Source organism: Abramis brama (genome assembly GCF_963993115.1).
Source record: "Abramis brama genome assembly, chromosome: 10".
In the NCBI taxonomy this organism is placed as follows: Eukaryota; Metazoa; Chordata; class Actinopteri; order Cypriniformes; family Leuciscidae; genus Abramis; species Abramis brama.
In genome coordinates, this window is record NC_139972.1 from 35,938,214 (window position 1) to 35,951,681 (window position 13,468).

Sequence of the window (13,468 nt, forward strand, 5' to 3'; positions counted from 1 at the left end):
TCCACACCATGTGTCCAGACTAGAGAAATTTACTGATGATGACGATATTGAACACTTTCTCATTGCATTTGAGCGTATTGCCTTAGCCTGCAGATGGCAGAAGCCAGACTGGGTTTTTCATCTAATGCCATTGCTAACTGGTAAAGCTAGGAGTGCTTATGTGCATATGGACATTGATGACTCTCTGGATTATGATAGGGTTAAAGGTGCAATTCTCTCCAAGTATGACATTAACCCTGAGACCTACAGGCAAAGATTCCGTTCCCTAGAGGTGAGCCCTGACGAGAGCCCAAAGGAATTGTATGCAAGAATCAAGGAGCTGTATGGAAAGTGGATCCAGCCAAAAGGTAAAACAACACAAGAAATTGGTGAAATTATCATGCTGGAACAATACTTGAGAATGGTGTCCCCTGAGCTGCAGATTTGGATCAGAGAGCACGACCCAGGTTCTGCCATGGAGGCTGCTAAATTAGCGGATGTGTTTGTGGCGGCGCGGAGAAAAGGACAGCCATGGAGCTACAACTCATGGAAGACCCCAAGAGACAGCCGTAAACCCTCTCAGCAGTATCAATCCACCCAGCAGTACCAACCAAAGCCAGAGGCCAGCGGGGGTAAGGTTCCCACTGGGGAGAACCAGTTGTTTAGCAGACCATCGCAACCCACAGGTAGAAAACCAATTTGCTATCTCTGTGGAATAGAAGGCCATACAAAGCCCATGTGCCCTAAAAATACAGCAAAGTTGACTCAGATGTGTGTTGTACCACGCCCTCATGTGGATGCTGTTTCCAAGAATGACCAGGTTGTAAAGATGACTGATGTTGAAGTTAACGGAATTGCTCTTAAAGCTTTAATTGATACCGGGAGTGATCAGACACTTGTGCACAGGAAGTTTGTACCAACCAATATTATCAGCACCAGAGATACCATCCCTATATGTTGTGTGCATGGTGATGAGAAGAGTTACTCAACTGCGGACATGTATATCAAAGTTGACAATCAAACATATCTCTTGAATATTGTGGTAGCTGATAAATTGCCTTATCCTGTTGTGCTAGGACGAGACCTCCCAGTACTTTTTGATTTGTTCGAATCAGACAAAACCAGAAAATGCTATGCTGCTGTCACCAGGGGGCAGGCTAAAAAGTCTAATGAGAACCTGGAGATCCTCAGTGCCTTGCCATTTTACAGTGACGAGGCAACACCCCGGAGGTCACGTAAAACTCGTAGGCAGAGAAGACAGGTGAAATTTCTTCACACAGTTGTGAAGTCACAAACTAACACCCAGCCAGAGTTGCCGTTAGGATTTAAAATGCCAGCCAGTATTATAGACATGCAGAAATCTGATCCATCTTTAGCATCTCTTTTTCAGAAAATCAAGGAGAAGGAGCCAGGAGATGAGCTGGACGTGAGCAAAGAGGAGTACATTTTGCGAAATGGCATTCTCTACCGTCAACAGGAATTCGTATTGCAGCTAGTGGTCCCCCAAGTAGCCAGAGAGGCTATACTAGTGTTGGGGCATTCTGTTCCCTGGGCTGGTCACCTAGGTAAGCACAAAACCACAGCCCGCATTAAACACCATTTTCACTGGCCTGGACTGTGTAGAGATGTTGCTGAATTCTGCAAAAGTTGTCCTCAGTGTCAAATGACCTCTGCTAGCCTTCCCTCCAGAGCTCCACTCCTACCACTCCCCATCATTGCCACTCCATTTGAACGCCTTGGGATGGACATTGTTGGTCCTGTGGAGAAGAGTAAGAGTAAAGAGTACATGCTGGTTATAACAGACTATGCAACCAAGTACCCAGAGGTGTTCCCATTGAAGTCCATAAAAGCTAAATCTGTTGCTTTTTGTCTAGTGCAGTTTTTTTCAAGAGTGGGTTTCCCGCGTGAAATACTGACTGATCAAGGAACTAACTTTATGTCAACTCTGTTGAAGCAGGTCTATCAATTACTTGGTATCAGGAGCCTGAGAACCACCCCTTACCACCCCCAAACGGATGGGCTGACGGAACGTTTCAACAAGACGCTGAAGCAGATGCTGTGAAAGTTTGTGAACACCAGTGGTACAGACTGGGATCTCTGGCTGCCATATCTGTTATTTGCATACAGGGAAGTACCCCAAGCCTCCACTGGGTTTTCTCCCTTTGAACTTCTTTATGGGCATGATGTCAGAGGCCCTCTTTCTCTGCTGAGAGAGAGTTGGGAGGGAGACCAGGGGAGAGGGGATTCTGTTAATGTGGTATCCTATGTGGTGCAGATGAGAGACCGATTGGAGAAAATGAGCGAGCTTGCCCAGTCACACATGGCAGAGGCCCAGAAACAGCAGAAGTCCTGGTACGATCGGTCAGCCCGCCAGAGATCCTTCAGCCCTGGACAGAAGGTACTAGTGCTTCTCCCTAGTGATGACAAGCTTTTGGCAAAGTGGCAAGGACCATTTGAGGTCCAGAAGAAACTTGGGCCTACCACTTATCGGATATTGACCACAGGTCAGTCACGTTCCAATAAAGTACTGCATGTGAACCTCCTGAAGGAATGGGTGCAACGACCTGAAAGGAAAACAGAGGTGATGCTCGTCAGAAGCATCCTGGAAGAGGAGGAAGTGGATGAGCAATACTTACCTTCTGAAGGTGTTCCAGTGGACTTCGATCTCAGTCATCTCTCTGAAGATAGACAGCAGCAGGTGAGAGCCATCTGTAATCTTGAAGTGTTCCAGGAGCACCCTGGGAGGACTGACCTTGTTGAACATGATATTGTCCTTAAAGAAGGTGCTTCTGTGAGACGACTCAGTTACAGGATCCCTGAGCGCCTGTTGACCGCACTGAAGGAGGAGGTGGATCTCATGCTGTCCCAGGGTATCATAGAGTCTTCAAAGAGTGAATGGTGCAACCCGGTAGTCCTTGTACCGAAAAAGGATGGTAGCATAAGATTCTGTATTGATTTCAGGTACTTGAACTCAAGTTTCTCAGTTTGACTCCTATCCGACACCAAGGATTGACGACCTGCTGGAACGGCTGGGAAAGGCAAAATTCCTGACCACATTAGATCTTAGCAAAGGATACTGGCAAGTACCACTGACCGAGCGATCCAGAGAGCTGACTGCGTTCCGGACTCCATGGGGCCTATTCCACTTCACAGTGCTCCCATTTGGCCTTCATGGAGCGCCAGCAAATTTCCAGAGGCTGATGGACCAGGTGCTTCGTGATTCCTCTGCATTTGCGGCAGCCTATCTTGATGATATAGTTCTGTATAGTGACAGCTGGGAGCAACATCTGGAACATCTGTGCACCGTCTTGGGCTGTCTTCACGCTGCTGGGCTGACCCTAAAACCCGCAAAGTGTGCCTTTGCTGCATCTGAGACTGAGTACCTGGGTCATATCATTGGGAATGGGATGATACGGCCACAGGTTAGTAAGATCCAAGCTATTGAGTCATGTCCTTTACCCCAAACAAGGAAGCAACTCAGATCCTTCTTGGGCATGGCAGGCTTCTATCGTCGCTTCATTCCGCAGTTTTCCACCAGGGCGGCTCTGCTCTCAGACTTGACCGGGTCCCGGAGTCCCAATCAGATCCAGTGGACAGAGGAGGCCGTGGCAGCTTTCCATGATATTCGGCAATCAATGAGTAAGCAACCAGTTTTGTATGGTCCAAACTTTAATGACCATTTCTTTGTGCAGACTGATGCGTCCGACAGGGGTCTGGGCGTTGTGCTTCTTCAGGGGCCTCCTGAGAACCGTCATCCTGTTGCTTACATCAGCAGAAAGCTGTTTCCCAGGGAGGTCCGTTATTCGACTGTGGAAAAAGAGGGACTGGCTATCAAGTGGGCCTTGGACTCTTTCCGTTACTATCTCCTGGGTAGAGAGTTCACACTGGAGACCGACCATAAAGCACTGCAGTGGATGGAGAGGATGAAGGACACCAATGGAAGAATCACCCGGTGGTACCTGGCCCTGCAACCATTCCGTTTCAGCGTCCAACACATCCCAGGCAAAGAGAATCAGACAGCTGACTGTACCAGCGAGAGTCCTGAAGGGGGGGAGTGTGTGATGGCTACGGCCACACAGGGTAACATCACCTCAGTTCTAAACCTTTGATTATCGTTTTATTTCATCTCTTTGGTTGGTTGCACTGGTTATTTACAGCCATCTAAACTATGATATTTAAATAATGAACACAATACAGTTTTTGATTTGGTTTATTTTGCTTTACCTTTACATTGATTTACAGGGAGTGCACTAATCACATGTTTCTTTGTGTTGAGTTACCTGGACCTGTTGGGGGGCGGTCCCTTCCTGGTTGGGCGAAAGGAGTGGCTAAGGGCTGAGGAGACCTATATCCGGGAGCCAGCTCATTAGGCCATACCATGTCTCACCATGTGCCGGGGGGATTTTGTCCTTAGTTAGCTCTTGAGTTCTCAAGTGTTAGTTTGTTTACCCCTTCTATGTTATTTGGTTTTGTCAAGCTGTTATATAAGCTCCCTTTTGTGTCTTTGTGGCAAGGTCAGTTTTGTTCAGTTAATTTTGTGTTATGAGTCTATGTATTTAAGTTTACATTCAGTTACTTTTTGTTGACCTCTTTTTAAGGCCTAGTTATTAATTTTGGTCTTTATGTAACTCCTCAATATTTTGGGTAATAAACCCCCTTTTTTTTGAAAACAGTCTCCTGTGTCCTCTTGCCTCACTGCCTTGGTCCCTGACAAGTACATTGGGTTTAATTTGTCATTTAATGAAGTCTAATATATGTTGTTAGTGCTGAGAATATTCACGTGAATAAATAAATAGAGCCAACAATTTTAAGTGGAATTTAAATGGTCCAGTGGCAGAACTTTTGCCAAGCGTGTCCAGAGGTTCTGGGTTCTAATCTGCACTCGTATAGGTTTTTTTTTCCTTTTTCCTAATCAAAACTGATTATGTTTATCAGTGGTTGTATATCAGGCAGGGACACGTTTGTGTGCATTTTGTTTTGTAATTTCACCAGAACGAATAGAGAGTCTCCACAACGGATTGAAGCGCGCGTCCGAGTGAAGACTGTGTGCAAGCCAAAGGAGAACACAGTCTCCGCGCCACTGATCGCAGCGGCAACGACTTTGATCACTTGATTTCAAAAACAATACATTTCAGTGCTAGATCGCCTCTTATTTAACAAACAAACTAAATTAATGCTCTGCTAGTTAACTGGAGATGTTTTATTTATTTGTATTGGTACACTATGTTTCAAAAGTGGTGGGGACAATATCAACCTTAGCAAAACGTGGTGGGGACATGTCCCACCCACAAATTACACCTATGGCTCCAAGATACCAAGCTAATGGAACACTCATAACCATTATGGTGACTTCAAAACAATCCCACTACTAAACAATATAATTTCTTACAGTGGCATCATGGTTAAAGAAAACTTTATCATGTGAATTCACAGTAAATTACTGTAATGTCAGCATCGTTTTGCTTTTGATTCACGGTAATTTACCCAGCATGCATTCATTTCAATGTAAATTTCTAAAGAGATAGCAAAAAGCAAGTAAATGTTCCTGATCCTTTTATTTGCAATTCACATAATTTGAATCTTACATTTTCAATAAGAACATATATTGAGAAAGAATCTCATTCAATACACATTGTGATCTCTTCTACAGTAACTCGCGCAAAGAAATCAGAAATCTGCAATTATCTACACCAATTACATAAATACCATGCATCATGTTACACAGCATTTCTCCCAGGATGCTTTTCATTTTCACGCAGGCGCTAATATTGAATTGAGTTGCATTAAGAGAAAACTTTATCCAGAAGTAAGCAGATGAACGGCTATGGAATAGTTCATGTCTCCAATCCAAACATCATGACATTCCTGTGGGGTGAAAAAACAAATAATTACTTTAGAACAATACAACCCATAAACATTTCAGTGGCCTTTGAAAACTAAAGATAAAGGGAAAAAACATGTGGAGAAGCAATGTTGTTGCTCAAATTAATGTAGGCAAGTTCATTACAAAATCTACAAACACACTAGACTGCGATGATTCATGTTAAACTAGGTTTAGGTATTAGTCATGAGTTTAGCTATTTTTCAGCATTTTTGACTGGAATAGATTATTAGTGAAAAACTGTTCATATATTTCTGTAATCATAATGTAATTAATGTTGTCAGAACTATTAATAATGTCATTAATGTGAAGAACGTTGCTTCTGAGAGCTGCTGATTCCTGTTGAATGCATGGCAATGTAACTGTTGCTGTCAGGTTAGACGCCATCATGAATTTTATGAAAATAAGGCTATGAGGGAAAGATTTACAGACCGTAGGTGAATCTTGGGGGTATTTTTTATTTATTTTTTTGACAATTTTTTATTAGCCTACATTTATCTCGCCTAAATATTTGCTCTCATTGCATTTTTGCAATGGGGTAATATTGTTTTTTAGAATTTACACAACAATTTTTTTATTTTAAAATGGAAAAAGTAGCACAATTAAATACAATAGAATAAAGATACAAATAAAGAGAAATAAAGAAAAACGTTTTTGAATAGGTCTAACACTAGCATTCAGAAATACAAACTGAATAAAGTAATCAAATGGAAAGTCCTGACTTAATTAAATGCATAGGCTATTAATCCTGATTCTTTAAACTTAAAGCTATCTTTTTTGACAACAAAGTTAAGGACAGACACATTATGGCTGCCGTCACTTTAAGAGCTAGTGCACGGATCCTGTGTTCATTATATTGTCACATGCATTTTATGCTTATTAAAGACATAACTGACTGTGTTTAGAGGATACTCACCAAGACCGAAATGTTGACACAATTTTGCGTGTTAAAGAAATATAATCCGCGAAAAAGAACTTTTGTTACAGGCGAGCTGTTTTTGAGATGGCTTTTCTATAATAATAATAATAATAATAATAAGTTTTATTTATATAGCGCCTTTCCAGAGCTCAAGGACACTTTACAATAAACAAACAACAATAAAGGCAGTTGACAAAGACAGCAGACAGAACAACAGTAGGCAATTGAGAGTGCAAGTACAGTAAGTGAGAATTGGTAGATGGGGCAGCAACCAGCAGAATACAAACAGATATAACTTTGAGAAAAAAGAAAAAAAGAAAAAAAAAAAAATTAAAAATAAATAAAAATAAGTGTATGCATGTGCTCTATAAATAGCGTCTCGCAGATAGTTTTAAAAAGACTGATTTGATTTTATAATCTGTGTGGATTCATTTACTAATACAACCTACATGCTAAAGTGAATTAATGGTTGTGGGAAATTCCCGCATTATAAGTGGGAGACCTGCGGGAATGATTAGAATTATGCGCAATACCCGCAATCCCGAAAAGCCGAAATTCGAGCCCTGGACGGCGCTATGATCAAGCAGAGAAGTGTAAATGTTGTTCAGTAAATTCAGTGGTAATAAATGAATATCTGTCGATAATTCTATAACTTTTTCAAATGTTATGCTAAAATGTTATTCAAGGGTAACGCATTAGAAGCAACGTGCTTTATGTAATCAGATTACTTTTTGATGTAACAAGTAATTAATTACTTTATAAATGTACACATTAATATTTGAGTTTCTTAAAATTAAAAATGCAATGCACGTTACTTTTCAGTTTAATCTATTTGCTTTAACATATTTTAAACTACTGAATTAAAATTCTCTTCACTAAGGGTGTGTTCACACTTGTAGTTCGGGTTCTCCTGGTTCGTTTGGTCTGGACCAAAACAGAAAATGATACATTTAGTCCTGGTTTGCTTAGCATTCACAGTTATTTATAACCAAGAACCTAAAATTAATTTAAAAAAAATAAAAAAACAGCTTTTATTACGTATATATTTTGTGGAGGAACTTATCGAACATCCAAAAGTAAAACCATGCTATGTGCTGGGCTAAATGCGAGTGTTTGTATGTGCGTAACCTACATATTTTGACCAGCTGAGAACTCACAAAGAGCTTAGAAAATGTGTAAAGGAGTCAAAACAGCGGCAGGAATCCTCTAGTCTCTTCCCGCGAACACACAAAACGCTCAAAATTAACAAAATACGACCCGTGATTTTAAGACATCTTTTGTATGCATTACAGTACTTTCCTTAAAAAGTACTTTTTCAAAAAAGGGCTTTTTCACACCTGAAAGTCCGCACCAAGGTCCGAACCAAAGTTCATGTTTTGATACTTTGTATACATTCAGTTAGTTTTGGTTTGGTTTCACATTGCAATTATGCGAGCGCACTAAAGAACTTTACATGACGTACTTGCGTCCTGTCGTCATCATCTATATGGGCTGCATCTTCACATTGATTGGTTTGTAAACGGACGTGCGTCTGATGTCAGCGTGTTGTCAATTCGGCGGGAAACTTTGACAAGAATGAATGAACAGACGCATGTTGTTGCCGCTATACTGTTATTATTATGGCATTTCTCCCTGCAGCACCAACTATACTCGAGGCTTGTTCAAATTCGCCAAATGAACGTCCTCGTTGTGCGAACATTTTATGGTCGCCGGCAGGAAAGGAGGAGAAAGACTGCAAGCAATCCTGCGAGAACCACCGGAACTTCCTGTAAATGGTCTGAAAGTCCGAACCATACAGAAAATGCTTTCACACTAGAAATGAACCAAACCTTTGTTCAGTTTGATCCGGACTGAGACTCTTTTCGTCGGACCAAATTTGGTCTGTTTGGTCCGGACCGTGGTTCGGGGGAGGTTTCACACCTGTAATTTTGATTCGGATCAAACTGAAAAGTCTGAAAGTCCGCACCAAACAAGGTAGGTGTGAAAGGGCCCTTAAGTAATGTAATTAGTTACTTTTTTAGAAAGTAAAGCAAATGCATAACTTTCCCCAACACTGCCACCACCCAGTTCAGAGCACATACCGTAGGAGAACTTGCACTGTTTGAGCACTTCGCTGAAGCCCTCGCAGAGTTTGAGGTCGCTCTGGTTCTGAGCGCAGTCGATGAACTGCTTGAGCTCGTAAGCGCAGGGACTCTGACTCTGCGGCTCCTGCTGAAACACTGACGGCTGCTGCTGGTACACCGGCTGAGCCTCCTGCACACACACACACACACACACACAGCCCTTAGGATTCACTTACATTCAATATTCTGATGTTTTAAAAGCAGAATTACTACAATTATTTAGCCAGATCAACCAGACATAAGAGATTTATATCATTCATTTGTCATCCATAATTACTGTATAAGGATTTAAAAGTATACAAGCACTCACAAACTGCAATTTCACAGCTAATAAAACATATTAGAAATAGAAGTGTGCTTAATTGTATTGATGTGCACTTGTAATGTACTTCAAATATTAAAAGCATATTTAAAAAATCTACTTTCAGATAATATAAATGAAATAAAAGTACACTTAATAGGGAAAAAGCATTTTCGGTTTCGGTCAAGTGCATCCAAAATTTTAGGTGTTACTTAGAGTACACTTTTCATGACTTAACACACTCAAGTGCAAGTTTAAAAAAAAGTTTCCCTTTAAAATGCTTTTAAATCATTGTTTTAATAATATTTTGTCATGCTTTAAAGAAGTACACTTATTTTGACTAATATACTAAAGCACATGAAATATACTTTTTATTTGATATTACATTTTTTACAGTTAATGTATATTTTGAATTGCAACTTCATCTTTACAAATGTGTAATTACAAATATATTTAAATACATGACATGTTTCATTTGAAATGACATTAGAGTATATTTTAGTTTACCAGTACATTCAGAAGTAAACTTTAACTATTTCAAAGACAACAGAAGTAATTGTGAACTACATATAAAGAAATACTAAAGTCCTACTTATAAGTGGATGCAAAACCCACAACAGTTTGCGTGTAATACAAATTTAAACAAAATACATTTTCATTTAATTTAAATTAGGTGTCCAAAAAACACTACCGTTCAAAAGTTTGGGGTCGGTAGGATTGTGTAAATGTTTTTTTAAAAAGTCTCTTCTGCTCACCAAGGCTGTAGTTATTTGATCAAAAACACAGTAAAACAGCAATATTGTGTAATATTATTACAATTTAAAATTCTATTCGAACATATTTCAAAATATGTTTGATTTCTGTGAATTTACAGGCTCCGTTCAAAACAGCATTTATTTAAAATAGAAATCTTCTGTAACAGTGTAAGAATATTCTTTTAAAGCATTTCTACACTATAATATACTCTTTTTTTTTAGTATAGTATATTATCTAGGGCTGTGAAACGATTAATCGCATTCAAAATAAAGGTTTGTGTTTACATAATATATGTGTGTGTACTGTGTGTTTAAGAAAAATGTGTTATTTATACATAATATTTATATTTATTATTGATACACACATATATATTGTAAACACAAACTTTTATTTTGGATGCGATTAATCGTTTCACAGCCCTAATTTGATCCATAACAAGCACTCTTTTTTAAAGCTATGCTAAAGCCCACTACTTCTTCAGACGGACTCTCCCCGAGCAGAACTACTCAAACAGTGAGTTTGGGTTGGTGTTTACCTGATAGGTCACGTCAGGCCGGGCCGCCTCTGAGTTCCCTCCTCCCCCGAAGCCCCCGGTCATGGCGTGACCAATGGTGTGTCCGACCGCAGAGCCGACCGCGACGCCGGCTGCAGTGGTGGCCATCTGAGCGAACATCCCCGGCTGACGGGGGGCAGCGGCGGGGGCCGACACTGCTGAGGGCGGGGGGGCGGTGGGCGCCGGGGCGTACGACCGCGGAGGAGCGGAGCGGGCCATCGGTGGAGGGGACGAGTAACTGCAGTCAAAACATGCAGTTATCATCAGCAGTGCTTGGACTACAAGAGCTTATTAAAGGGACAGTTCACCCAAAAATAAAAATTCTGTCATCATTTACTAGGGATGCCCGATATATCGGCAACCGTATCGGTATCGGACGATATTTGTTCATTTTTAATGTCATCGTTATCGGCCCGTTAAGAAAATTTGGCCGATATATTAAAGCCGATAAATAATGTATTATTTCCTTCAGCTGAGACACTGTTCGTCATGATGGCTTTGAACTGCTTGAAATATGATTGGAATCCCTTCAAAAAAGTAAAATGTAGACATATCGGCTACATAAAAGTATAATGAGAACATAAACTTGTGTGCTTGGGATGTGGCTTTTAATGATGAGACTTTTGTTTTTGTAATCAGGCTCTCAAAAGATATATACAAATTTGGATTTAGATTTATCGGCAAATAGTTTGGTTATCGGCTTTCAAATATAAAGAATTATCGGTATCGGCCAAAATGTTCATATCGGTGCATCCCTGTCCTTTACTCGCCCTCAGTCGTTCCAAACCTGCATGCGTTTCTTTCTTCTGCACAAAAGATGATATTATGAAGAATACGGAGTCACAGAGCTCCCTTTGACTTCCATTGTATTTCTTTGTCCTTACAATGGAAGTCAATGGGAATTGAAACTCTACTGTTACCAACATTTTGTCAAAATATAATTTGTGTTATAGAAAGAAACTCACAGGGGTTTAAAACGGCATGAGGGCGAGTAAATGATGACAGAACGCTCATCTTTGGGTGAACTATCCCTTTAAACGTGGTTCTCACACTTTTTGATCAATGATATCCATACAGTTTCCATCATTTGTGATTGATTGCTAATTTGCTAGAAAATTATTCTTAAAGGCTCATTGTTGAATCATTCAAACTCATTTTTGAATCAGTTCGACCAATTAGGGACCAAATAAGGATGCACAATACACATACCATATGAGTTTCACCGATATAAAGCGCAATCGCTATCGATAGATATTTATTAGCCATTAACAAATCCTTTTTAATACATTTAGCCTAATGGTGCCTGTTTATTTATCTTTTTTTACATTTACTAAAAATGTTGTCCCTAATGCTCAATGGTAATATTTAAAAACATGATGAGCTTTTTTATCTAGTCAAATTATTCAAGGCAAACTTTGTTGTTGGCGTGAGAAAGCCTGGATAAAAGACTGAAGTAGTTTTAAAAGCTTAGGCTTAGGCAAGATTTAAAGGCCATGCCGTCTATCAAATAGATCTGCAGTTGCTAGGATGTTCTGGATGGTTGCTAGGTGGTTACTAGGGGGTACTGGATGGTTGCTAGGTGGTTACTATGGGGTACTGGGTGGTTGCTAGGGGGTTTTGACCAATTACGGAACAAATAGGGATGTGCAATACATATTGGTAAAATATAAGGTTATCACAAGTATTAGTAAAAAAAAATGCAGGCCTAATCACTATATTGAACATTAATTAGTCGTCAATTAATAAATATTTACTTGTGCCTGTTCATTTCCTCTATGTTTTACATTTAGATAAATGTTGTCCTCATCTAACACTTAAAGCTTATATTTTAAAACATGAGGAATTTAATAAAACTTAGTATTCTGGACTTATAAAACACCAATGTTAATATCAGTGCATCTCTACACAACACACTAAACATCTAAATAAACATTTTGGAGCAGCGAACAACTTAAAACATTATAGATTATGATCGCATCATAAATTTCATATTGTAAACAATTAGTTACTAACCAAAGTCATCTCGTTCATCTAGATTAATGATCATAAACTGTAGGCTATTTGTCCTTCTAACGTTACATTCACAATAATAACTGCTGATAACTCATATGTTCAAAACGAAGACACTGTGTCGGGCTTGTGAAGCTGTAGATGTCAATGATTATATACAGTAGATGTTTGTTGATGACTCTCTCTCTCTCTCACACACACACACACACACACACACACTCTCTCTCTCTCTCTCTCTCTCTCTGTATTAACACTCACCTCGGAGGACTCATCCTCGAAGTTCTGCTTCGGCTTCCTCTCGGCATGTTGCTTTTATATTAATTTACAAGTTCCAGAAAAGATACTGTACTAGCTGAAGTTTCTGTAATTTAAATATGACTTACTGTACAGAAGCTTACTCTGTTTGTGCGCTACTGACCTTCGTCCGCACTACATTTAATATCCGGGGAACTTTCTAGCACATTACATGATCACGGTGAACTTCCGCTCATGCGCGTGCTGTACTTCCGGAGTATGCTGCAATGTTCTGAAACAAAATGTCTGTCACTGCAATAAAGCGTTTTTTTAGTATTATACTTTAATAAAAGACAATAAAATACGTAGACGTATTCGCGTTAATTGTGTTTATTCAATTGTGAGAACCCAAAGTCACAATGTATTTCAAATTTTTGTTTAGTAACATTATCTATTCTGCTTCATCCTTTTTACTTAACTGTGACTGCAGGTGTCACCATTTAGCTTCAATAATAGTCCAGGCAAAGTAGCGTTTTACGACAGACTAATTGTAAAATAAATTTTTTTCATCAAAAAAAATAGATCATTTCTATGAGGTGTCCAGAACAACATACTAAAAGTCCTAAGAAATCCTAGTTGAGGAAATATGTTAAATTCTCATCAATCCGAGATGTGTGCCAATAAGGCCAGGCAACAATACACCCCAATGGGG

General features: G+C 39.7%; 1 protein-coding gene across 1 annotated transcript; it reads right to left on the reverse strand.

Annotated features, from left to right (window-relative positions):
• Window positions 1-5,519: 5,519 nt before the first annotated feature.
• chchd2 (coiled-coil-helix-coiled-coil-helix domain containing 2) lies at window positions 5,520-13,013 on the reverse strand. Its single transcript, XM_084126164.1, has 4 exons — window positions 12,781-13,013; window positions 10,495-10,750; window positions 8,861-9,032; window positions 5,520-5,844 (listed from the first exon to the last, which is right to left on the reverse strand). The coding sequence occupies exons 1-4, from the start codon at window positions 12,825-12,827 to the stop codon at window positions 5,834-5,836; spliced, it is 486 nt and encodes a 161-aa protein (XP_083982290.1). The 5' UTR covers window positions 12,828-13,013; the 3' UTR covers window positions 5,520-5,833.
• Between the last annotated feature and the right edge of the window lie 455 nt (window positions 13,014-13,468).

Bases quoted from the DNA above. Each gene is read 5' to 3' on its own strand.
- chchd2 (XM_084126164.1), bottom strand. From the start codon at position 12,827: ATGCCGAGAGGAAGCCGAAGCAGAACTTCGAGGATGAGTCCTCCGAG. The intron at 10,751-12,780 runs GTGAGTGTTAAT...TTTTGACTGCAG, and splicing joins TCGAGGATGAGTCCTCCGAG to TTACTCGTCCCCTCCACCGA. The intron at 9,033-10,494 runs GTAAACACCAAC...GTGTGTGTGCAG, and splicing joins GGCCTGACGTGACCTATCAG to GAGGCTCAGCCGGTGTACCA.